Source organism: Amphiura filiformis, chromosome 4 (assembly GCF_039555335.1).
Source record: "Amphiura filiformis chromosome 4, Afil_fr2py, whole genome shotgun sequence".
Taxonomy (NCBI): Eukaryota; Metazoa; Echinodermata; class Ophiuroidea; order Amphilepidida; family Amphiuridae; genus Amphiura; species Amphiura filiformis.
This window is the reverse complement of record NC_092631.1, coordinates 83,572,729-83,600,666: the sequence shown is the minus strand read 5'-3', so window position 1 is coordinate 83,600,666 and position 27,938 is coordinate 83,572,729. Positions and strand designations below refer to the sequence as shown.

The following is a 27,938-nucleotide window of genomic DNA, read 5'->3' as shown; positions in this document are numbered from 1 at the left end:
CCACATGACCCCCCCCCAAAAAAAAAACCCACGAGACCAAGCATGCGTAAAAGTCTACAATTACTTTCCTCTTTGCAGTCAAGCTGTCTGCATCAACGTGTATACACTTTAATTGATTTGCGATTGAGTCTAGCAATTTTCAGCTGACGTCAGTGGTGATTTGCGGTCATGCAGATTCATAATGTCAACGGCGCTCCTTTACCGGTTATTCACCCTGTATAAACCATGATAACACAATAGAAGTATTTCCACGAGTATCAGCAAAATGTATTCTTCCGATCTTTTCATCGTCGGGGGTCACTGGTATTGTATCGGCGATTTGTATACAAAATTCATCCTGTAGTTTTTCGTCTAGGCCTACATTCTTTCGAAATTGGCCGGCCAAAATAAGCAAGAAATTTTGGCCATGCCAAACCCGCCGGTGAGAAGAGATGGGCCCATGAAACTGCGGCTTACAGGTATGTTCTATCCTACTAAACCAAGAAAAATCAGATGATTTAATCATTTAATTTTCCTCATCATCACAACGAACGGGGAATCGCTAATATAATAAATGACTTACATGACTGAGGGTGCGGCAATGTCGTCTTTGTGAATCGTGACATTGGAAAGTCTAGAAAGTATTGCATGTTTCACCTTCAGATGAGGGGGATTGTTTGTTAAATTGCCCTATCCTGATTTTGATATAATAGTAGGTATTCAGGAAGTCGGACAACTAGCGGCGCCGTTCTTACTTAATATGCCAGACTAGTGAGTGGTGCTGTAGCACTGCACAGACAGTACAGCAGTGACAGTGAGTCTGCCGGTCAACATATCATGATATATCTCCCCAGTGCTCTATCCAGCTCCCGTCAGTCATAACCTGACAATCCAGTAGTTCACATGGATATTGCAATAGGAGTTTCTTATGATTGTAGCTCATGAGGTGATACTATAATCTTAAATCTACTACCGGTACTAATTCCAACATGTTTTCATCTCGCAGACTGCAGTTATCAGGTTTGATGACTTCCTTGTTCATGTGATGTTGATTAGGCTTAGGAATTATGCATGCATGGTTTATACTACAACATTTTTGTCAGTGTTACTAGCCTAGCGCTGAGTGTAGTATGGGCAATATACAAATGTAGATGTTGATAAAATTACCGGTACAAAACTTGTGTAATTTTTATGCATTTTTTATGTACACAGTGACTACACACTGACACTGCACTGTTACTGTGCATGTGGTACCCAATGTATTTAGCATATATGTAAAACCTCCCACCCAAAGGATGGCCCCGTCCATCCTCCCTCCCCCATTAATAGCGGGCAGTTTATGCCAAATATACATGCATGTAGGGGAGTTCGAATTTTGCCCCAGCACTCCTTGTCTGACATGCCACTGCACCACTGAGCAGAGCGAATACACAGGAAATCCCACTCCTGCCACCACTTTAAAGGACATTTCATGATCCACAGCCTCATCCCTCCACTTTTCTCAAAAAAAGTTGAGATTTTTATACCGCTGGAAACCTCTGGCTACATAATGTTTATACATGTACAAAATGTAGCTGTACCGGTACCAAATATTTCTTGCTTAAAATTTGTTGAGCAATTTTGTGAAATTTGAATTACGTTCACCAGAATGAAATTACAACATATTGTCTATGGAGCACTGAAATACCGTACAATTACGCAAAATGGAATCAACTGAAATTTTGGGAATACATTTGTTTTTATTGTAAGATGAACTGAAAAATGTTATAAAAAGAAGGATGTTAGTGCTATATATGCATGCATGTGACTATTTTTGTCTCATTGGCGACTAGGTTTTTTTCTGATAGGACTACATTGTAAACCTTCAATCCCTGGTGCCAAGGGCAACCAACTGTTGAAGCTTTTAATCGCCAGCAAATAGGATAGGATAGGTCAAAAGTACTTGATAAGATGGCGTGAAAGCAGGGACTGTCTTTTGAGGAGAGCGAGAGCAATCACTCTATCTAGCTCTCCTTAAATCTCATAGGAGAGTGATTTTTAGCTCTGCTTAGTTGACCATTCTGTCCTTAAACATTCTATTGTAAATGCTCTAAACAGCTCTCCTTGAAGGCTTCAGAAGAGCAATTTAATGCTGCAAATTCCAAAAGACAGTCCCTGCATGAAAGTCAAAAAGAAATTTGAATTTGATGAACTTTTTGGGAACAAGGAAAAGGATACAGGGTGTCTCAATAAAAATAGGCCCTATGGAAAGTGGTGCATAACTTAAAATATCGGCAGTAAAATAAAAAAATTCTTAAAGATTCAAAAACCATGAAGTGTCTGCTTAACAATGGTGCAAAAGTGTGCAATATTGTGCTGGGTGACAATATCATGAGAAAATATTAATTATTGGGATACAATAATTCTTACCTTTCATCAATGAACCCAAAATAAATTAAACAGCATCATGTTTCTACTGAGCAAATGGTTGTGTGTCCAAATTCAGGGTGATGCGAGGAATAAGTAGCAGAAACAGATCAGGTGATTATGTGAGTGAATTTTAAGGTGGTTTTAGTGGTGAATACATGGTAACATTAGCAGTAGAAACAGTTCAGGTGACAATTTTGTGGGGTGACACCGGAAATTAGCCTACTACAATACAGTGCGCACATTCAAAATCTGACCTTGAAGGTCACGAAAACTATTTTCTGGACTTCCGCCTTCTCCTACTTAAAAAGTGGGTAGTGAATTGTGTAACTTAGAAAGGGCCTGATGAAAGTGAGAGGACTAAATGCGGGTGAAGGTGAAAGCGTGGTAATGCGAGGTGCTCGGTATTTAAACATGCTGATAGACTCAACAACTGCCAAATGAAAGCTGAATAAAGTCGCCAACTTGGCGATGATATTTTATTTAAGTTTGCAGTGAGATTTTTACCTTTCTAAATTAACACCTAAAGTAGATAGAAAGTCCTCAGTTATGTAAAGTGTCCTACATGTACACTGAGTGTACCCCTGATCTTGTTATGACAATTTGATTGATACGGTCATGTGCAGAATCTTGTTACATTGTACATGTAGCTCCATTTTGATACCAAATTTGCTACCAAACACTCTAAATTGACAAAGATTGATACCAGTATGAAAGTTGGTGCATTTTCAAAAGTTGCAAATCAAAACGCTGGAAGTGGTCGAAACTTGTTATGATAATGGGAAAACCCAGTTAAAATAAAGTCCATGTTAAAGTTTGAACAGCTTTACCCATGCGAGCCAAATGTGCTCTAGAACTGTTACAACTTTTAACTGAAGTTGCTTTCTACCATTCAAGACAGCATGGTACATAAATTAAAAAGCATTTAAGAAGATTCGTAAAAGTATGTTTTCAGATAAAAACAGTGAAAAACTTATAACTCTGTTCATAACTTTAGATTAAAAAAAAAGGAGAACCAAAAGTGTCATTTGAGTCGTGCTGGTTTGTAGCTGTTTGTAAAAATGGTTCAAATCAATATCTTGTATGCCCACCATTGGTGTTTACCACGGCCACACAGCGGTGCCTCATATATCTTGTATGCCCACCAGTGTTCGAATTTAGGAAAAATAAATGGTTGTCCCACGGACAACCAGATTACAATTTCTGGTTGTCCGTCTAAGTTTTTGGTTGTCCGTAGGCCTACAAATGTGACTTTTGGCTAGATTTATGGTTGTCTGGCGGACAACCGAATCAGTATTTTTGGTTGTCCGGCGACTTTTTTAGTTGTCCCGGGCAACCGGACAACCAAAATTTCGAACACTGATGCCCACCATTGAGTGTTTACCACGGCCACACAGCGGTGCCTCATATATCTTGTATGCTCACCATTGAGTGTTTACCACGGCCACACATCGGTGCCTCATATATCTTGTACATGTATGCCTACCATTGGTGTTTACCACGGCCACACAGCGGTGCCTCATATCATATATCTTGTATGCTCACCATTGAGTGTTTACCATGGCCACACAGCGGTGCCTCATATATCTTGTATGCCCACCATTGGTGTTTACCACGGCCACACAGCGATGCCTCATATATCTTGTATGCCCACCATTGGTGTTTACCACGGCCACACAGTGGTGCCTCATATATCTTGTATGCTCACCATTGAGTGTTTACCACGGCTACACAGCGGTGCCTCATATATCTTGTATGCCCACCATTGGTGTTTACCACGGCCACACAGCGGTTCCTTATATATCTTGTATGCCCACCATTGGTGTTTACCACGGCCACACAGCGGTGCCTCATATATCTTGTATGCTCACCATTGAGTGTTTACCACGGCCACACAGCGGTGCTTCATATCTTGTATGCTCACCATTGAGTGTTTACCACGGCCACACAGCGGTGCCTCATATATCTTGTATGCTCACCATTGAGTGTTTACCACGGCCACACAGCGGTGCCTCATATATCTTGTATATCACCGGTGCCTCATATATCTTGTATAGATCTTGTATGCCCACCATCGTAGTGGATGCCGGCATCCACTACTCAAAATATTGGCCAGCCCATCCATTATGACACGATATTTGATATATCTTTTATTCTCTGACATTAATTGTGATAAACATAAGTATAATTTTGAGTTCAACTGAATGTGAATAATAGCTGGTATAATATCTTTCCGCATTTAAATCGCCCCATGGTGGAGGCATCCTAATCGACGCCTTGCATTGAAAACCGAAACATTTTTTAGGGGTGGGGACGAACATATTTTGTTTTCCCCCAACAGACCTGAAATTTGTCCTCTTCCTTTTTTTATGCCTGAAATGCCTCCACCGGAGGTATTATGTTTCCTGGTTGTCCGTCCTGTCGGGGTGTGTCCGTCTGTCCGTCCGAGCTTGCGAGTGCAATTTCTCGGAACTGGTAAGGCGTATAGTGATGCAATTTGGTGGAGGGGTGGCAATTGGTGGTCTCCAATATATGGTAATTAAGGTACCTAATTTGCATAATTTATGCATATGAAGCAAAATAACCTTGTGCACAGATTATCTGGAGATCTGTACGAGTTACAGTGATGAAACTTGGTGGAGAATAGCACAGCCAGAGGTTCTTGACCTGATTTGCTTTTCAGCGCAAAATTTGTGTAATCGCAAGGTCATTGTGACGTCATTTGGGGTCATCCGGGGTCAAATCGCCATATATTGTTGCAGGTTCATGAAATTTGGTGGGAACGACTACAGTAGGAAGAAAATAATGTCCAGGTCATTTTGGGGTCATCCGAGGTCAAATTGCCATAGATTGTCGCAGGTTCATGAAATTTTGTGGGGAAGACCACTGAAACGAGGCAAAATGTCAAGATCAGTTTGGGGTCATCTGGGGTCAAATCACCATAGACTGCTGCAGGTTCATGAAATTTGATGGGAACGGCCACCTTAGTGCGGCAAATAATGTGACGGTCATTTTGGGGTCAAGTGAAATTGCACAGGTTAAAATGATGGGCGTCAAGGTGGAGGCATTATGACCCGACGCTTAAGCCGAGAACCGCATAAAATTCTAGTTTAAAGTATTTTCCTCTTTTTTCACAAATGTGACACGATCAAGGGAAATGAGTCGGATGTCGCTAATATTGATTTTGAGATATTGGCAAAGAAAGTGTTAAAATTCTTTTGTTTTATATTGTTTTCAGCAATTGATAAATTGACGTAACTTCACAAGGAAGAGTCGTATCAACATGGGGTTTTCAGTTTCTGAAAGCTCTAAATGTCCTCTTTAGAAATGTGTGTAAAACTCATTTTCGGCCAGAGCCGACATGTGACTCATTCCCCTTGATCATGTCACAAATCGTCTGTCGCAACACATAGTGGCGTAGAGTGATTTTCAAAACTTTCCGTTTCACATAGTGGCGTATAGGTTTAGAGCTAGCTATTATCCTATAATATTTATTCCTTGTTAACTATTAAAGATATTAGATATATAGTTTAATAGTTCGAACCTTAAACTTCAATTACAAATGAAATCGGTACACTGAGAGATAACAGTGGAGGAGTATCGACTCCGTTATTAGTAGCATATCCTTCAAAATCGTTTTGATCATAAACGTATTTTGTCCTTCATGTACGCCACTATGTGTTGCGACCGACGAAATGTTCAGTGGATCCAACAGAAATAAGCTTCAAAGAGGCTTTCTCAGGTTTTCCAGGGATGTAATTCAAAAGCCAATGAAACTAAATCACATGTCCTCTTGATGACAAGCGTTAAGCATACCTGGGTATGGTATAATTTGCACTATTCTTTTATTCCTTACATTTTTAAATGTTTACCTGCAGAATGAACAAATCATCAGACCTTCGTCCAGTTTTCGGTCAAAGTACATGTCTGAGTCTGCGAAGGAAATCAAGTCCAGACGGCTTATAAAAATTGGCGGGTCAATGAGGGCATCACTCTCATTCATAGCTTGACATTGTTGTTGATGATTGTTTCTTTCTATTCTCATTTTATTTACAGTTTTGTGTGCCAAAAATTTATCCAAGAAAGACTTTTTCAGTAAGTATGAGTAATTTCTTGTTTAATGTTTGTTTATGCCAAGCTCTAGTGTTAGGACTTTGCAGGCAAAAACAGGTTTTTGCTCGTAAAAAACAAACCCTGGTGCATGAATTAAGTTTTTTTAAGTAGCTGATTAGTCGCCACCAAATAATCACAATTGTGGCAGAGAAGATATCTTGCATTTCCCACAATGCATTTCTTCCCTGTTCTACTGATTTGCTATTCTTTTCAGAATAGCAAATCAGTACAGGGAAGAAATGCATTGCAGGAGTGCAATATATCTTCTCTGATTTGGAGGTCAAAATCTGAATTAGAGCTCAAAGTTTTGCATGCACATAAACACTTAAAAGGGGTGTGCAATTTAATTGTCATGGAGACAATAAACAGTGAGTTATCACCAGGTATTGATGTATGGTAAATTGTAAGCATTCCATCACAATCTTTGATTTCTTTTTTTGTACACAAAAGCCAAACACTTTTTTAAATTGCTAAATAGACAATTTTCTCACTGTATGATCTACATGTACCTTAAGATTTCAAAAACTGCAAAAATTTAATTTAAGCAAATGTGATCAAGCAAAATCAGTCGGGAGTCAGATATTGATTTTCAGATATAGCCAAACAAAGACAAAAATTTCTTTTGTTGCATTTTGTTTTTAAAAGAAACACTTCATCTGTTCATATCTTTGGAAATTTAAATGTTCAATTTCAATTGGGTTTTCTGCAAAATGTAGCTTTGCAAATGCTTTATTTATAATGTAGGTTCATAAATGTGTATCACTTGTTGGGAGTGAAATTGTACAAAATAATGAACACATACTGAGATGTTGATGCGTCTAATACACAAGAAAAAAAAATCACTGGATTTTAGCTATTTTATAACAAAATTGTCACTACAAATGTTGGAAAATGCAAGCAAATTTTATGCATCCACCCACAAGGAAAATGAACACGTCCGAAAACACTGCGCGTACTACGCTGAGTGTGCGCCCGTGCAAATTATACAATATTTATGCACAGCTACTCGGCTAGTAATTTACTAACAGGTGCTCTGATTGGTTCTTACTATCTATAGAGTGGAAACAATCATCAAACTGAAAATTGAGACTGATTTTGCTTGATCATAATGTACCATGAATAATGAAAAGTGACCACATAGCTCCAATTGATGTCCAACAGGAAACTAATTAATACTTTCATCTGGCCTATGTATAGTGAGTAGGCATTAATCACATTGAAGAGACAAATTCAGACAATAGTCGGCAAAGTTTAGACAATTGGGAGAAGTAATAATGAGTCGGCAAAAAATGAATCAATCAATATGACTTGTGCAACTGTCTACAGCAAATTATACCTGTATAGATTGCAGGTATGGATACAAATCCTATATTTCAACAATTGATGTTTTGACTAGGTATTGTTTTCAGCTTGTCTAGACACAAATGCTTATTGTTACTACGTTAGAAACAGATTTTTTTCTCACTCCTTCCCTGTGGACTTATCATGACAGAGGTGGGCAACCTTTCTATGGCTACAATGAATAATAATCAAGTTGGGCAAGAAATAAGAAAGACAATAACAACAGGGGCAAGTGAATCAGTGGAAATTATTTATAAGGTTGGATGGCCCAATGTATTTGTTATCTGTTTCTAGTTTTAATTGTGATTTTATTTAAAAAAACTTGTGACAATTGGAAGCAAATGGGATGCCAGTGCATAGCAGTCTGTCATCAATTGTGTGTGCTTGAGACAATATGTAGAGCTGAGTACACAAACTTCTTTGGTTAGTTTATTTAAACTTTATTGCAGGGTGATTGGAAAATAACTGAACCCAACTTCAAGATGAAAAATAAAATACTTGTCTGACATTTAAATCATTTCTTAGGCTGTACACTATAAAGGATAGTATGTCTCCTATTATTGGTGAAAAAAAAAAATCTTGTCTTTACCTCTAATAGGTTTTACGATGTTGTACACGGCCAAGTATTTTAATGACACTTCTGTTCTGCAGCATTTTGTGCTCACTCATTTGATGTCTCACAGTTCAACATAATATAATTTATGCTTTTAAATATTTGAATATAAAAATGTTAGTAATTGATGTTGAATAAATAAATTATTCCGAAACAGTGAAAGCAGAACTTATTTTGACTGTATTGGCTGTTTGCTGTGACTTTGATTGTACTTTCAAATGGTACAATACTTGATACAGTAATTATTTTATAAAATAATGCATGCAGAGACAGAAATCCACCAATACCATTAGCAAACCTGAAATTGTAATTGATCAGTTTTGACTAGGAATAATAAGTGTGCATATATGTACAGAATAACAGCATTTAACTTCAGACCTATCAAAATTCATAAATTTGATTTAAAAGAATCTTACAGTGCCCCTACACAATTTACAACCTCAAAACGGTACCCCTGAAAATTCCATAGTTTAGGCAAAAAAAAGGGGCACATTTTCTGGTTTTCCCCGGTGTCTGCACTGAGGTCACTGTATAAGAGAAATTGTGTTCTACTATAGTTTTTGTCTCGCCTGATAAGGCAGGAGACTATATGATCACTTTTCCGTATGTGTGTATGTATGTGTGTGCGTGCGTGCGTGTGTGTGTGTGTATGTGACAAATTTGGTTAAAGTTTTGGTTAAAGTTTGCCTTCCGCCTATTTTCTCGGAGACTAGGAGTCGCACATTTCTCAAACTTGGTGGGTGGGTGCACCTTGACCCGAGACAGAACCAGTTTGTATTGGTTAGTGGTTCAAAGTCACTGAGGTCATCCAGGGGTCATCTTAGGTCAAATTAGTAAAAACTGTCGTATGGGTATGAAACCTGGTGGATACAGTCAACATTTAAAGCCAAATTTTTGGAAGGTCATTTCGAGGTCACCAGAGGTCATCTGAGGTCAAATTAGTAAAAACTGTCGTATGGGCATGAAACTTGGTGGGTACAGTCAACATTTAGAGCCAAATTTTTGGAAGGTCATTTCGAGGTCACCAGAGGTCATCTGAGGTCAAATTAGTAAAAACTGTCGTATGGGCATGAAACTTGGTGGGTACAGTCAACATTTAAAGCCAAATTTTTGGAAGGTCATTTTGAGGTCACCAGGGGTCATCTGAGGTCAAATTAGTAAAAATTGTCGTATGGGCATGAAACTAGGTGGGGACAGTCAACATTTAAAGCCAAATTTTGGAGGGTCATTTCGAGGTCACCAGAGGTCATCTGAGGTCAAATTAGTCAAAACTGTCGTATGGGCATGAAACTTGGTGGGTACAGTCAACATTTAAAGCCAAATTTTTGGAAGGTCATTTCGAGGTCACCAGAGGTCACATTAGTAATAACTGTTGTATGGGCATGAAACTTGGTGTGTACAGTCAACAATTAAAGCCAAATTTTTGGAAGATCATTTCGGGGTCACCAGGGGTCATCTGAGGTCAAATTAGTAATAACTGTTGTATGGGCATGAAACTTGGTGGGTACAGTCAACATTTAAAGCCAAATTTTTGGAAGATCATTTCGGGGTCACCAGGGGTCATCCGAGGTCAAATTAGTAAAAACTGTTGTATGGGCATGAAACTTGGTGGGTACAGTCAACATTTCAAGCCACATTTTTGGAAGATCATTTCGGGGTCACCAGGGGTCATCTGAGGTCAAATTAGTAAAACTGTCGTATGGGCATGAAACTTGGTGGGTACAGTCAACATTTAAAGCCAAATTTTGGGAGATCATTTCGGGATCACCAGGGGTCATCTGAGGTCAAATTAGTAAAAACTGTCGATTGGCATGAAACTTTGTGGGTACAGGCAACATTTAGAGCCAAATTTTGGAAGGTCATTTCGGGTTCACCATGGGTTGTTGCAGGTTCATTTACTTCTATCAACAGTAATCGCGAAAGCAGGCGGTTGCGAAATTCATTTACTTCTACTGAAAGTAATCGCGAAAGCAGGCGGTTGCAAAAGCAGGCGAGACTCGTGGTTCGAGAACCGCCTTGTTTCATTATAGGATTGCATGTCACTTTTGTTTACATCACGATCATCATTGTGTTCTTTGTTTGTCTAGGATTGCCGGACCCATTTGCCAAAATAGTTGTAGATGGCTCAGGACAGTGTCATTCCACAGAATTCTGCAAAGGAACATTAGACCCGAAATGGAATCAACATTATGATTTGTAAGTATTCAATTCAAAATAATGTCTCAACAGAGTACAAAATCCACCAATACCATTTTCGCCCTGATGTGGCAGTGACGCCAACATGTTGAGGCCGCTGTTTCATGCACACATCCATGCAGCGTTTTTAAGCCTATGCGGGTGTACGCCAACACTTTGAGTGAACGCTAGCGATTCGAAGCTGCACCTACATTTAATGAAATGTGTACTGATGTCACTGCCACATCAGGGTGAAAAATATATGGTATAGACTGGAAGGAACCGTACCTGGAACCGGCTGGAAAATGTGCATGACACATATCTGCCCCTGCCCCCCTAATTAAAATGCATTACCCATTTGCTGTTGGGAATGCTCAATTCAGGCAAGGTTACAGCACCATTGGTGCTCCTGTTGAAATTCCTCAGTACCAAAATGGGCCAAGCAATGATGGAGGGTGATTTCATACATGTATGCTAAAAATCTGAAGGAGTGAAGCAGAAAGTTTTGCTACCTGGGTACTATTAAGGAACTTTTGAGACTCAAAACGCAACCGGCAGTGACATGTTTTCAGGATGTCTAGCGGACAGGTAAGTCAGCAAAATAATGAGTCCAATGACAAAACAACTCAGCTCAGACATTCGCCATTTCCCACACTGTCACATACAATTTGATTACTTGCTTCATATTTAATGAGACTTTATAACAAAATTTTAAAACATCTCTTGTGATTTCTAGAAGAAGCAATAAGAATGTAACAACTGTTTTATCACATTTGTTTGATATGATATGATCATTTATTATATTTTCTAACAAAACATTAATTTTCTAATTTTTAATTCTAGACTTGGACAATTTACCAATAGGTTTCACACTGTACACTGATATTTTTAGCTATTTTTAACATTGATTTTCCTGTCTTTGTAAAATTATTCAGCTTTATCAGCTTTATTTGTATGCAAATTGAGGTGCATACAAATTTATATATTTTTTATTAGATTTAACCAGATAATTTGAGTTGTTCCTTTCATTTCATGATAAAATGTTTTAGAAAATTTCCTTACTATTTGTTATTCATTTTTGTGATGTTTACAGTATGGTATATACAAGTGTCTACCCCTTGTAAATATGCAAACAAGATTTAAGATAAATTGTGCCATCAGTGTTAAAATCAAAGTGCAATTACTTTTTGGTATTTTGACAGCGTAAATGGAACAGTTTGGTGTGGGGGCGTTTAAGGGGTGACTTTTAAAATTAGAAGAATACGGTACATAGTGTTGGATGCTTGGATTGACAGTAAAAATAGATCTAGCAAAACCAATGAAAAGCATTTGAATGTTCTATGTACAACAACTGTCCAACACTTGAATGTTCATGTTCATCTTTTGAGTGAATAACAATATAAAAGTCCTTGATTCTGTCCAAATTTAAGGTTTCTTTTAAAAAAGTGATTGAAAAAAACAAAAAAAAACGACCCAAGATTTCCAATTTTTTGGGTTGGTCGGTTGAGGGCAACCAAACATTTTTTAAGCCTTATGTCACGATGTCCTATAAACTTAAGGTAACAAGTTTTGTTTCATAGCTGACCCCTGCCCTCTCCATCTGCATCGAAACTGGAAGTCAGTCAAAATATCATTGATGTTTTATAAGAGCATTTAAAGAGAAGAGTAATTGACATTTTTTACCCCATCTCTCCTTTCTACGATGTTATTGATCTTAGTTCCATAAGTTGGACAAGATTTTACAAGGATGGTTTGTTGGAGCAGGATGAGTGTAAGAAAATCCCTCTGAAAATTGTTTCCTGTCTTGATGTTAACATGGATAACAGCACACTTTTCACATTCTTTTGTTGGCAGCTCCTTACTTTTTTAAGAAAAAACACACATTGACTGTTGAATAGGCAATAGAGCAAAACATTCCATTCCCTGATCTCCGATATGGCTCACAGCTCCTAGTGACGTAATACATGACATTGGGACTTGCGTTTTTCTGTCTTGGTAGTACAAAAAAAAAGATGTGTGAAATATTAATTTGTTAAGTGGATCTAAAAATACTTAATGATAACAAAGAGTATTTGAAGCATTTATATTGAACCAAAAGTGGTTACGTTTGTTGGATCTCTCTTGCTCATCTCCCAGGGGTAACATAATAGAAATTCAATACATGTATGCTATTAACATTAACATTATAAGTTTATATTTAAACGCAAATGCGATGTTGTTGTTTTTTGTGATGTCATCAGCTGTGCCATGGAAAATGAGACCATTACAGCTTACGAGCGCTTTCTTTTAAAAGGCAAAGAAAAAACATTTGGGTGTCTTCCACAATAATTTGTGATACGGCAACAAAAAAAACACTCTGCTTTACGGGCAGACAGACTTTTAAGTAGTGTTGGTCGGTTGGCATTTTTTTTAAAGCCTAAAAATTATCACACAACACAAAAAGACCACTAAAATGCATCCGATTTTGAAATAAATTTATAACACTCACCTCTTTGACAATGGGATATTTATTGACATAGTTCCTCAGGTAATTCTTCACCCTCTCTGAAAAAAATGAATATATGAAAGTGTCAGAGGATGATTTAAGGAAGCCCCATCATGCACTGTAAATGTGTTATCACTAGAGTTTCAACTGCCACTTTACTTTTCAAATCCCATTGAACTCTGTGCAAAAGATGTTGTTTTAGAATTGCCCGTGTGTCGTCATTATTTGGTCGATTTCAGATCTAAAGTGATGTATGCATGAATGATAATTCACACCTTCTGTAGATAACTTAAAATGTGAAATCGACCAACTTTTTGAAGGTGTATTTATTGTAAATATATCTGTCCAAATTTATATTTAACCATGCACGTGTGTATGCAGTGGGCGGGCAGTGGTGTCATGTTTACGCACACAGCTGTGCTAACCGCAAGACTTGCTGGGAAGTGCTTAAATCATCCTCTGTGAAAGTGTAAGGGGCTGTGCAATAATTATGAGTCCTGGGGGAGGGTGAAATTGTTATTAGGAAAAGAGAGGTTTGTCTCAGAAGACTGCACATTTGTAGTTTTTAAAACTTAAATTTCAGCGCATTATTATTTGAGCATTTTTTTTTTCATTAAGATTGAAAAATCTGACAAAAATTTAGATTTTTCAAGACATTTTCAAAACATATCTTGAAAATGTTTTGAATTTTTTTTAATAACCTTTATATCAATAAATTGCTGATTTTACATGGTTTTAGCAAAATTTTAAAAACAGTCTCCCCAAATCTCCCCAAATCCAGGTCAGTCGGGCCCGTAAAACAAGACTATTTTTTAGGTTCCACTTTTCATAACTTTTGAATGTACAATGTATGCTATGCTAAACAACTGGAAACTAAGAATGGAAAGAGAATGAAACTTTTCACATTTCAAACTTGTTCCTAAGATAGACAGAGTGTTTAATACCGAAAAAAAAACCCAAACAATATGGAAAGAAAAGAGAAATTTTGGATATTACATGACTTATTTTAGTAGCCGTATGTCTCATGTTTAGTCCATTGTTTTAAATAATAAAGCATAAAACAAAAACAAAAACATTTTTGCATTGTTTGGAAAATTGAGATGTGTTTTCCTCCTGGACTTAAGAGAGATTTTCTGAGAAATACTGATGCCATGGGAAAAAGGTGGAAGATGGGGGTCAGCAAATTTCAACCATATTTTGGCAATTTAATAAGTTTGGATAAGTGTTCATAATAATCAGTATAAAAAAATCTGCTATGCCCCCTCCTGGGAAATATGGGCCCCCTAAAATATGCCCCCTACCACGTATTTCCCTGACTTGTAAAATGCTGTTTTATGCCATTTTTGAACAAATTTTTGGCACCTAAGACAAGCATCTATGAAAGTAAATTTTTCTACACATCGTCTTTCATCCTTTGTCTTTATCAAAAAATATAAAACAACAAATGTTTATATTGGGATGTTCCATTTATGAACAGGGTTAGGGGACAATATTTCACATTTTACAACTTTTGAAAAAAAGTGAAATATCCCTCTACTTTGTGACGTCATTGTAGGAGTTCCTCAATCTTTCTCAAATTGTTCATTACAGGAGAGAACCTCTGTACATAGGTCATTTATATAATGCAATAAAAATCATGGAGACTTTTTTACTTTTCATAGAACACAAACATGGATATTCCCAATATGTGAGATTGGTATAATGATGCTGTATATAACGCCAACATCAAATATAATATCTTTTCACTGTAGCAGTCCCTTTTCTTGAGCCAATAGTCAGTTATTCCATTGAGGAGTTAAGAACCACATTTAAGAATGCAAATCAAGGGGTAGGTGTTTCTCTTTTACAGCATATTGGTAAAATCGGCAGTAGATAGGCCTAATGCTCCTTGAATATGAGCCCCTCTAATGTCACAAGCTCGTATTCATACATTTTAGTGGTATTATGATTATTATGAAAATCACAAGCTCCTATTCTGATTCTTAATCATTTCACATGCATCAGTACTTAAGCTATAGGAACTAGGCCTAGTAGGGCCCCATACCCCAAAGTACTAAATCCTAATAACCTGGGGTGGAACTTAATGCTAGGAGTGGGCTATAAATGGGACTTGTTTTGTTTTGCTTCGGGATAAGTTTTTTGTATGTTCTATTTAACCTAGGCTTATCTCAACATGAAATTACAAAATGTTAAGCCTGTGTTTCAAAAAAGAATGTGCACAGCAAAAATCCAAAATGGCCACATTTTCCCCTGAAAATCACATTTTTAGCCATAACTTTGTCATTTTTGGGTCTTTTTACCAGGTTCTGGTGTCTAGTCTATGGGGTTTTTTTTGGTCAATCAATCTATTTATGCAGTTAGAAGTAGTCTCAAATCTTCATGTGTTGAGTTACGACCATTTCTGACCCAATGCACCTTTTTTACCCAAATTTTGAACCAGGCCCATAGACCTCATATTTAAATTACAGAAAAAGCTAGACAACAGGTAAAAACTTCCATAACACTATAAATTGGAAAAAACGAAATAGACACACAACATACGTTACATCAAGTAAAAAATGTAGATTTTTGCATTGCAGACTTTTATACAATTTTGATAGTTTAATGGATTTTATTGTATTTACATTTTTAGCAATTTCTTGCATTACAAAAGTTACACTTTATATTACTGATTATATGAGGCTTCTTTAATTGTGAGCTAGGATAATTCAAAGAGAAGGCAGTTTCCATGGCAACGCCATATATACTAATTTTAAAGCAAATTTCCCCAGTAACATTTGACAAATTCCCTCATCATGTGAACATGACCTATACATTTTACCGAATAGCCAGTATCAGGGATAATAAATTCTCTTTTCCTGGTCTCTTTTTTTTAAACTGTCAGTATGGAAGAGCTCCAACTAAGCCATGTGTATTGACCCTTGACCTTCTCACGGTGACAGTGGTATGTTAAAATAAGATGAGGAAAGAAAATTTGTTATCCCCAATACTAACTATTTGGGAGTAAAACTTTAAGGACATCTCCACAATATGAGGTAAAATTTACAAAAAAACCCATAATATAAATGGCTACTTGTTATGTTGCTACGGAAACTGATAAGTGTCACAGGCACAATCTCAAACTGCTGCATGATAGTGTCCTAGATATCATCATCAGTGCCATGTTGTCGCTGCTAACTTTCATCTCCAGTATCAGTACCAACGCGCATCAGGTGATCCACTCAAAGGTTTTGTCCCCCCGCGTTTCATCCCCATTATCATCAAGGAAAAACCCAATATACCAACTTTTGTTGCCTCCCTCATCCCAGATGACAGCAACAACATTTTGAGCAATTTGTTGCATTAAAAAGTTTGTATTACACTTAATGAGTATATTATTGATATATGGATTCTTTAATTTTAAGTTACATGTATTAGGAGATTTCAAAGGGAAGGCAATTGCCATGGCAATGGCCATTTATTCTAATATTTAAGCGAATTTCCCCAGTAATCTATGATCTTTGTATTTTTGGGCAGTTTGGCCCCAAATTGACCCATTTTCTTCATTTTGAGCAATTTGTTTCATTAAAAAAGTTTGTATTACACTTTATAAGTATACTATTGATATACATGGATTCTTTAATTTTAAGCTACATGTATTGGAGATTTCAAAGACAAGGCAGTTGTCATGGCAATGGCCATTTATACTAATATTTAAGCGAATTTCCCCAGTAACATTAAGCAAATTCGATTTCACAAGAAAAGTATAGGCCCTCTCCGAATAACTGCTAACAGAGCCCGTTTTAGTACTAATTTCGATGTTGAAATAGCAGCATCACTTTCTAACATTTGTTAATAAAAACTGAACCTTACCTGTAAAGATAGACAAAATTGGAGCTTAAGTGAAAATTTAGGCTTTATTTAATACAGCTAAAAATAAAGAAAACTATTGTCATGCGTGGTAGAATTGCCGCTTAAAAATGTTGATTTTTACATGCTTTTCACTATGATGGAGAGGTTATTTGGTGGTCTGCCCTTAATAGACAGAGGTCACTCAGATGAAAGAGAGCAGTTTACTAGTATATTGACCATCAAAGGATCCTCAATACAAACCCCAAAATCCATATAATATGTCGGCATTTTTGGTATTTCAAAATCGAGAATCATAGATACATAAGCGCTTTTATGTTTAACACAATAACACCCCTACTTGATCAATGTAGTGTTCCAATATATTATTGTCTTTGTTGTTAACTACATAGTGATAGAAAATAATTATTGTAGGCCCTACCTGTGTTCCTTGGAAGAAAAAGGTAATATTCATTTGAGGGTGCATAAAGCATGATGCAAAAAGGTTATTTTTAAATCAGCACAGACAGAATTTTAGTACTGACTCGGGGTACTGAACCCCTTTATAGAATAGTCCTGTTCTATAAGCATTTATCCAACATAATTTAGGCCCCAATTTATTATGTAATAGTTTTGTTGATGATGTTTACTTCTGATAGGCTCCCTTTTCATCAAATTTCATTTTTAAACTTAGAAAAATCACCGTACCTGAGTTTAGCATGAAAATATCGCAATTTTGCACTTTTCTGAAAAAAGAGCATAAAGTAAGATGTGCTCATTTTAAAACGGAAAAAGTCTCCACGATTTTTATTTGCTCAATTGTTCAACCTATATCTACTTTATCCAACAAGTAAATAACTTTGACAAAAATATTGAGGAACTCTCACAATCATCTTGCAAACTTTGCTTCAAAATTAGTATTTTGCACTTTTCTGAAAAAGAGCATAAAGTAAGATGTGCTCATTTTAAAACGGAAAAAGTCTCCACGATTTTTATTTGCTCAATTAATCAACCTATATCTACTTTATCCAACAAGTAAATAACTTTGACAAAAATATTGAGGAACTCTCACAATCATCTTGCAAACTTTGCTTCAAAATTAGAATTTTTCACATTTACACAATTGCTGAAAAGGGCATTACACCCCTCTCTGAATATGGAACAATCCAAATGTTGTACAAAGAATTTTTAATTGTTATGTCGAGACAAAATGTGTATTATTACTGTGAAGTATAAATAAAATGTCTGCAGATGCGCGTTATTACGTGGCTCTAATCAAAAGTTTGTGCACATTTCAAAGTTTTTGTGTCTGAGAAGACAATCATGGGGGTCAATTTGAGGGGGTCCAGTATCTCCCAGTGGGGGGTCCTCAAAATTTTTTAATACCTCCACTGTAAATACTCATGGACACATGTTTGATTGACAAAATATGAACAAAATTTGCTGACCCCCATCTTCCACCTACCATCTGAGTCTATCGGATAAACCCTCTTAAAATTAAATTCACACTACTGTAAGTAATTACACATCTATATAATAATACGCTATTCTCTGTCTGTAGATCTGTAGATCTGTCTGTCTGTCTGTGACTGCTAATGTGAGGCCGCCGTAGGTCATACGGGGCTCAAACTTGGTGGGTGGGTGCAGCTTGGTATGAGACAGAAGGAGTTTATATTTTTAAAGGTCAAAGGTCAAGGACGGGGTCAAGTTCAATTGAAGTCAAATTTCAAATACTTTAAATGGCAAATCTAGCCATGCCATTGTGTTGACCTTGGACTGTCAAACAAAAGTTTCCACGGTGACCTTTTCGTCAGACCAACGGTTAAGAGGTCATAGGTCAAGAAAGGTAACAATTTCAAATTGCTCCTATGGAGCTCAAACTTGGTGGGTGGGTGGACCTTGGACTAACAAACAAAAGTTTCCACGGTGACCTTTTCGTCATACCTACGGTTAGGAGGTCATAGGTCAAGAAAGGTAACAATTTCAAATTGCTCCTATGGCGCTCAAACTTGGTGGGTGGGTGGACCTTGGACTAACAAACAAAAGTGTCCACGGTGACCTTTTCGTCATACCTACGGTTAAGAGGTCATAGGTCAAGAAAGGTAAAAATTTCAAATTGCTCCTATGGCGCTCAAACTTGGTGGGTGGGTTGACCTTGGACTAACAAACAAAAGTTTCAACGGTGACCTTTTCGTCATACATACGGTTAAGAGGTCATAGGTCAAGAAAGGTAACAATTTCAAATTGCTCCTATGGAGCTCAAACTTGGTGGGCGGGTGGACCTTGGACTAACAAACAAAAGTTTCCACGGTGACCTTTTCGTCATACCTACGGTTAAGAGGTCATAGGTCAAGAAAGGTAATAATTTCAAATTGCTCCCATTGAGCTCAAACTTGGTGGGTGGGTGGACCTTGGACTAACAAACAAAAGTTTCCACGGTGATCTTTTCGTCAGATCTACGGTTAAGAGGTCATAGGTCAAGAAAGGTCAAAATTTCAAATTGCCCCTCTGGAACTCAAACTTGGTGGGTGGGTGGACCTTGGACTAACAAACAAAAGTTTCCACGGTGATCTTTTCTTCAGACCTAAGGTTAAGAGGTCAAAGGTCAAAAAGGTAAAAATTTCAAATTGCTCCTATGGAGCTCATACATGTACTTGGTGGGTAGGTGGAATTGGACTAACAAACAAAAGTTCCATTGTGACCTTTTTGTCAGACCTACGATTGAGAGGTCATAGGTCAAAAACAAAGATTTCAAATTGCTTATGGAGCTCAAACTTGGTCGGTAGGTGTAACTTTGGCCAAGGAAGCCCAGGTTTGAGATCTACAAAAGCCAATAACTATGACAGCCGAGAACCGCGAAATACGGGTAACCGCCTAGTCTATATAATAATACGCTATTCTCTGTCTGTAGATCTGTAGATCTGTCTGTCTGTCTGTGACTGCTAATGTGAGGCCGCCGAGGTCATACGGGCTCAAACTTGGTGGGTGGGTGCAGCTTGGTATGAGACCGAACGAGTTTATATTTTTAAAGGTCAAAGGTCAAGGACGGGGTCAAGTTCAATTGAAGTCTAATTTCAAATACTTTAATCAGCAAATCTAGCCATGCCATTGTGTTGACCTTGGACTATCAAACAAAAGTTTCCACGGTGACCTTTTTTGTCAGACCAACGGTTTAGAGGTCAAAGGTCAAGAAAGGTAAAAATTTCAAACTGCCCTATGAAGCTTAAACTTGGTCGGTGGATGGGACTTGGAATAACAAATAAAAGTTTCCACAATGACCTTTTTGTCAGACCCACGGTTAAGAGGTCATAGGTCAAGAAAGGTAACAATTTCAAATTGCCCCTATGGAGCTCAAACTTGGTGGGTGGGTGGACCTTGGACTAACAAACAAAAGTTTCCACGGTGACCTTTTCATCATACCTACGGTTAAGAGGTCATAGGTCAAGAAAGGTAACAAATTCAAATTACTCCTATGGAGCTCAAACTTGGTGGGTGGGTGGACCTTGGACTAACAAACAAAAGTTTCCACGGTGACCTTTTAGTCATACCCACGGTTAAGAGGACATAGGTCAAGAAAGTTCACAATTTCAAATTGCTCCTATAGAGCTCAAACTTGGTGGGTGGGTGGACCTTGGACTAACAAACAAAAGTTTCCACGGTGACATTTTCGTCATACCCTACGGTTAAGAGGTCATACCTGTAGGTCAAGAAAGGTGAATTTCAAATTGCTCCCATTGAGCTCAAACTTGGTGGTGTGTGGACCTTGGACTAACACACAAAAGTTTCCACGGTTACCTTTTTGTCAGACCTACGGTTAAGAGGTCATAGGTCAAGAAAGGTCAAAATTTCAAATTGCCCCTCTGGAACTCAAACTTGGTGGGTGGGTGCACCTTGGACTAACAAACAAAAGATTCCACGGTGATCTTTACTTCAGAGCTACGTTTAAGAGGTAAAAGGTCAAAAAGGTAAAAATTTCAAATTGCCTATGGAGCTCATACTTGGTGGGTAGGTGGAAATTGGACTAACAAACAAAAGTTCCATTGTGACCTTTTGTCAGACCCACGGTTGAGAGGTCATAGGTCAAAAAACAAAGATTTCAAATTGCTCATGGAGCTCAAACTTGGTCGGTGGGTGTAACTTTGGCCAAGGAAGCCCAGGTCATCCATGGTCAACGATTTTGAGATCTGCAAAAGCCAATAACTATGACAGCCGAGAACCGCGAAATACGGGTAACCGCCTAGTTTGTAATAATACACATTACCATAGGGATTAGTTGTAATGCACTGAAATGCTATCATCATATGCCAAGTTTTAAGAACAGATGTTAGTTTGAATGTGAGATGACTAGACTCAGTACACCGGTCGATCTTACCGTTTCCGATGTTGATTAAGATACTTCTTGCATCGATCCCGAGATGCGGAAAAACCAATAGTCATTTTGTCCCACATAAATGAATAAATAACAAAAACCCCGATCCCCGGTGGACTCACCCAAAAGGTGACGTCACACCATATGATAAATCCCTTATCCTCCTTGGTCTCCGACTGACACAGGCGTGCCTATCGATTGTTCATAGCACTGTGTATCAATTTCTAACCAAAGGCGAGATATACTGGTTGTAGTTTCACACCTTAGGTAAAACCAAACCGGTATTGTTCGGCTGAGGATAGTTTTGACGGCATTTTCTGGCTTAAAAAGTGACAAAAACGATCCAAAACTTAGCTACATATCGTGCCTCCGTTTGTATACGGGACACACGAGCAATTCAAAATGGCCGCTCGTTGACGCCATTCATTTTGTTTCCCACGTAAAACAACCATTGCAGCCTGTAAGTTACAATAGATGTTTGTACATACACATTGTATTTCATGTACGGTAGGTTATTGTTGCTATGTTAGGGTGATTACTCTATCGTTATGTCTTCATTACCGTCCAATAAAGACGAGTTAATCAGATATTCATACGGTGGGGATTGGTAGGGACCCGTCTGACATTTTAGTAATAAAGTTAGCCAGTCCTTACTTTACCACTAACGTTAGCGACCAGCCTCCGTGCTCAGGTTTGCTTACTGGGCTTGAGTCGCGTGTTGGGGGGGGGTAGTGCCCCCTCCCTTTTCTCCTCGCTTCGCCTCGGCCCTGTCGGGCTTGCCCTTCCCTGGTGACGGAGCGGGACCCACACCCGCTCTGTTTCACCCACAGGAGTGCTCACGATCTTCTAGATGTCTTTCTTTTGCTTAGGACTCTCCGAGTTCCAGCTTGACGATTGGGATAGGCTCCGTCATCGCCATAAGACGAAGAAGAAATCTACCAAGGGCACTGGTAAGGTCGGTACGGTGGATGCTGGGGTGACAGCCCCTATGGGTCATGGCAGGTCTGCTTAAGGGGCTCCGGTCCCCGGACAAGCAGGCGGTTCCTTCGGGACTGCTAAGGCGTCCAAAGGCTCAGCAGCCAGCGAAAGCACTGACTATACGTCGGAGCAAAGTAGCAGGCAGCAGAGCGGTAACCACCAGCGAAAACCCTAGCGGGTTTTGCAGCAGGAGGATACCAGTCGACACGGTAGATTCTGCTGTGACAGCCCCTATGGGTCATGGCAGGTCTGCTTAAGGGGCTCCGGTCCCCGGACAAGCAGGCGGTTCCTTCGGGACTGCTAAGCGCGCCCAAAGGCTCAGCAGCCAGCGAAAAGCACTGACTATACGTCGGAGCAAAGTAGCAGGCAGCAGAGCGGTAACCACCAGCGAAAACCCTAAGCGGGTTTTGTAGCAGGAGGATACCAGTCCTCTAGCGAAAACCCTCACGGGTTTTTAGCAGGAGGACACCCGTCTGTTGCAGGCATATCTACGGGCTCAAACAGCCACAGTAGTAGCCAGCAACGGGCAGCATGCAAGGGTACCCCGGGCTTGCCTGGGTTGAACCCTAGCATGCATGGGTTCAGCAGAGACGATACCGCGGCTAACGCTGTGGGTGTAGTCTTAGCAGAACCAACTGGGGTTGTCACACGGCAGCGTTCCATGGCGGGACCGCCGAGTGATACCCTGGGCCCTAGAATAGCTGCTGGCTGTCCACAGGGACTGGCTGGCGATTATTCAGGGGTTGGGCTGGCAGTCTCTCACGGGACAGCGACCCAGGTGCATTCGGTGGCAGCTACAAAGACGAGCTACGGCTTGACTTCAGTGGTAGCCGCTATGCACCCGCCCATAGCTGCCGTGAGTGGTCCGCCACACACAGCGACCTTGGGCGAAGCTCTAGAGGGTACAGTAAGTAGCTTGAACAGCCTAGCTGATCAACAACCCACTTATGTCCTCGAGAGCCAGCGGAGCGTGGGTGATCCATTACCGTCAATGGGTCAATTACCCTCTCTTGATCGATCACTGTCAAATCAACAGGGCATAGCTCCATTGATTGACGCTGCCTATTCAGGTGGCGAGGTGATTGATTGGGGGTATGCACGCTCAGCTACCCGTGGTACTAGGCAAGCTCCCTCTAGCCAAGGGACAGCCGGTATAGCGGGGTACCCATACACACGGCTTGATCCCCTTGCGGGGAACGCAGTGAGGCATGGGTACAGTGGTACACAGCCGGGAGCCCTCACGGGCACCTACGCTGGACCCACGCATACAGCGGTACACAACCGGGAACCCTCACGGGTACCCATGCTAGTACCGCGCCGGTACCACGCCAGCACACAGCTTGATCCCCCAAACAGGGAACGCAGTGTGGCGAGGGTACAGCGGTCCACAGTTGGGAACCCTCACGGGTACCACGCTGATACGCGCACCGGTACCGCAGCACGCTTTAGTCGCCACAGTCTCTGTGGCAACAAGGGGGAGGCGGTGCTGGTACTGCAGTACCATGGGGTTACCCTGGTGGCGGATCCTTTCAGGGTCAGCTGCCGGCTGGGTATGCCCGTGGTACCCGCCGCAGGGTGTTTCTTCCACGGCCTAGCACCGTGGCAAATGTCGCCTAGCGCTGGCCACGGAGTACCAACCTCAGCTGTTGCCCAGGCCAGCCGGCATGGGGCTAACCCAGATCTTGATCAGGGTAGGCCCCGTGCTGCGAGCCCTAGGACGACGGCTGCGAGAGCATGCGGACCCAGTGGTGCCATGGCGGATACCTCAGGGTCTTGCGGGAGTACTCCCTCTTCTGCTGGCAGGTAGTCGGCGAGCCACACAGTGGTTATGCCTTCTTACCCGCTTTCAGATGCCCGTCCTCAGTTACCGTCATCATCGGAGCATGATCACGGATACTGTGGGCGAGGGAAAGGAGTCGGAAGCTGAGTCCGTAGTGACATCACTACAATCTCCTTCCCCGCTGCCCGCGAGGGGAGCAACAGCACTGATCTTCCTCCGGACACCCCCTAAGGGGGAGTCCATGGAGGAGGACCAGGGGATCCTTTCAGTAGGATGCTCAGCTGCTGCTTCCTCACAGGGGACGCCTGCACTCTCATTCCCGGCAAACCTCGTCCAAAGGCTCAGCAGCCAGCGAAAGCACTGACTATACGTCGGAGCAAAGTAGCAGGCAGCAGAGCGGTAACCACCAGCGAAAACCCTAGCGGGTTTTGTAGCAGGAGGATACCAGTCCTCTAGCGAAAATCCTCACGGGTTTTTAGCAGGAGGACACCCGTCTGTTGCAGGCATATCTATGGGCTCAAACAGCCACAGTAGTAGCCAGCAACGGGCAGCATGCAAGGGTACCCGGGCTTGCCTGGGTTGAACCCTAGCATGCATGGGTTCAACAGAGACGATACCGCATGCTAACGCTGTGGGTGTAGTCTTAGCAGAACCAACTGGGGTTGTCACACGGCAGCGTTCCATGGCGGGACCGCCGAGTGATACCCTGGGCCCTAGAATAGCTGCTGGCTGTCCACAGGGACTGGCTGGCGATTATTCAGGGGTTGGGCTGGCAGTCTCTCACGGGACAGCGACCCAGGTGCATTCGGTGGCAGCTACAAAGACGAGCTACGGCTTGACTTCAGTGGTAGCCGCTATGCACCCGCCCATAGCTGCCGTGAGGGGCCCGCGACACACAGCGCCCTTAGGCGAAGCTCTAGAGGGTACAGTAAGTAGCTTGAACAGCCTAGCTGATCAACAACCCACTTATGTCCTCGAGAGCCAGCGGAGCGTGGGTGATCCATTACCGTCAATGGGTCAATTACCCTCTCTTGATCGATCACTGTCAAATCAACAGGGCATAGCTCCATTGATTGGCGCTGCCTATTCAGGTGGCGAGGTGATTGATCGGGGTATCACGCTCAGCTACCCGTGGTACTAGGCAAGCTCCCTCTAGCCAAGGGACAGCCGGTATAGCGGGTACCCATACATGCGGCTTGATCCCCTTGCGGGGAACGCAGTGAGGCATGGGTACAGTGGTACACAGCCGGGAGCCCTCACGGGCACCTACGCTGGAACCACGCATACAGCGGTACACAACCGGGAACCCTCACGGGTACCCATGCTAGTACCAGCGCCGGTACACGCCAGCACACAGCTTGATCCCCAAACAGGGAACGCAGTGTGGCGAGGGTACAGCGGTCCACAGTTGGGAACCCTCACGGGTACCCACGCTGATACCGCGACCGGTACCGCAGCACCGCTTTAGTCGCCACAGTCTCTGTGGCAACAAGGGGAGGCGGTGCTGGTACTGGAGTACCATGGGGTTACCCTGGTGGCGGATCCTTTCAGGGTCAGCTGCCGGCTGGGGATGCGCCGTGGTACCCGCCGCAGGGTGTTTCTTCCACGGCCTAGCACCGTGGCAAGTGTCGCCTAGCGATGGCCACGCAGTACCAACATCAGCTGTTGACCAGGCCAGCCGGCATGGGGCTAACCCAGATCTTGATCAGGGTAGGCCCCGTGCTGCTAGCGCTAGGACGACGGCTGCGAGAGCATGCGGACCCAGTGGTGCCATGGCGGATACCTCAGGGTCTTGCGGGAGTACTCCCTCTTCTGCTGGCAGGTAGTCGGCGAGCCACACAGTGGTTATGCCTTCTTACCCGCTTTCAGATGCCCGTCCTCAGTTACCGTCATCATCGGAGCATGATACGGATACTGTGGGCGAGGGAAAGGAGTCGGAAGCTGAGTCCGGTAGTGACATCACTACAATCTCCTTCCCCGCTGCCCGCGCGAGGGGAGCAACAGCACTGATCTTCCTCCGGACACCCCCTAAGGGGAGTCCATGGAGGAGGACCAGGGATCCTTTCAGTAGGATGCTCAGCTGCTGCTTCCTCACAGGGGACGCCTGCACTCTCATTCCCGGCAAACCTCACGGGTAGATATCGTAGGGCTGTCGAGCTCAGTAGAGCTATGACGCGCGTGCGTGCTTGCACGCTTCCTCTGCGTGTAGCGGGAGGACCACGGGACCTACCTGAGGGGATCCGAGAGGGACCCAGATGTCGTCAAGCGTATCACGCTCAGACAACATCTGAGCTCTTCCGCGAGGTGAGCCTATTAGCGGTGCTAACAGCTAGCCTCAACGAGAGCTCCATGGGCCTAGCCCATAGGGTGTCCACTCAGCGCCGGGGAGGGGCCTGCCACTCCAATCGCTCAACGCGATGGAAAGGCAGGGTCCTTTTCTCTTTGGATGCTTCTGCGCCACGGTGGAGGACCGTGCAAAGAAGCTACCTACGGGAGCACTCTGAAGAGGTCGGCAACTCCCCTTGCCATGGGTAGGAGCTCCGACTTCAGCAGGCCGTGCACCACCAACAGTACCCGCGCCCACTACCTCTGCAGCACCCATTTCTGGGAGGCGCAAGGGTAGCACAGGAACAGCTGGCAAGCCCCGAAGAAGAGCAAGCGCTCTTCCAAGGGAAGCTAGGCAGAGCATTCCCTGGGGGGATCTCCCAGTGGACGACCGCTTATGGCTTTCACCCAGAGGTGGGAAACCATCTCTTTGAGCGCCTGGGTATGGTCAGTGGTGAGTGGGGGTTACAGACTGGCAACCCAGTCTCCCCACATTCGTCTGCACATTTCAGAGGTCCACAGTAGTGCCGTCAGACGGCCCCCAGCGTCGGGCACTACTGACAGGGATCACACAGCTTCTCACGAAGCGGGCGATTGTCCCGGTCTCACCCGAGCGGGTGACGAACATGGTGCGGTGTGCCTGACTCTTGGCCGAGTCTCGGGCAAAACCCGCTGTGGCATGGATGAAGGTGGTAGGCCTAATGGCCAGTATGGTAGACCTCGTACTGTACTGCCGTTTCTACGTTAGGCTTACCCAACTACACCTTCTAGCCTGCTTGCAGGCCCAGTCGTCACCAATATCCCTCGCGGTTCCGTTGTCGGAGATCGCGAGAGGAACTCTGGTGGTGGACCCATCAGCCCAATTTGACCCAGGGTGTCAGGTTTCCTGCACCCCGGTATGTCACGTAGTGGCGACCATAGCGTCAAAAGCGGGGCTGGGGGTCCACATCACGGAGACTCCGTCTCGGGCCTATGGGGCCATAGAGACAGAGTTTCACATCAACCTCCCTCGCTTACGAGGAGGTGATCGTGGAATCACATACCGTTGTCCTGACGGATAACACACCCGTGGTAGCCTACCCCAACAGACAAGGGGACTCCGGGCCACCACGATTGAGCCTGCATGCACGACACCTGATAGGGTGGTGCAAGTTCAGGCAGATTACGATGAGAGCGATACACATCGCGGGCGTCACCAGCATCCTCGCGCACAATCTGTCACGAGGAAGGGTGTCGGGACCAGCAGAATGGTCCCTTGCTCCGCGAGGTCGCTCAGGCGATCTTCAAGGGATGTACCACCCCTCGAAAGATCTGTTCGCATCTCATCGCAATCATCCACTGCCGGTGTACTGCTCAAGGGTCGCGGACCCCCAAGCATTCACCGTGGACGCTCTGTCCATAGACTGGGGAGGGATGACAGCTTATGCAGTCCCTCCGATCTCACTACTCATGAGGGTGGTGGCCAAGATCGGGTGGGAAGACTGCATTGTCATTCTGCTAGCGGCAAGGCCGCTGGCACTCCCAGTACCAGATCTACTCCGGATGC

The 27,938-nt window shown here is 42.3% G+C and overlaps 1 protein-coding gene across 1 annotated transcript in view; it reads left to right on the top strand.

The window, feature by feature from the left end:
- The first annotated feature begins 248 nt into the window (after positions 1 to 248).
- Positions 249 to 27,938, top strand: part of LOC140151533 (E3 ubiquitin-protein ligase SMURF2-like) — a 63,268-nt gene continuing 35,578 nt past the window's right edge. Inside the window, exons 1-3 of the mRNA XM_072173907.1 lie at positions 249 to 458; positions 6,442 to 6,480; positions 10,540 to 10,648. Coding sequence (XP_072030008.1) covers positions 407 to 458; positions 6,442 to 6,480; positions 10,540 to 10,648 — 200 coding nt within the window. The 5' untranslated portion in view covers positions 249 to 406. The remainder of the gene's footprint in view (positions 459 to 6,441; positions 6,481 to 10,539; positions 10,649 to 27,938) is intronic.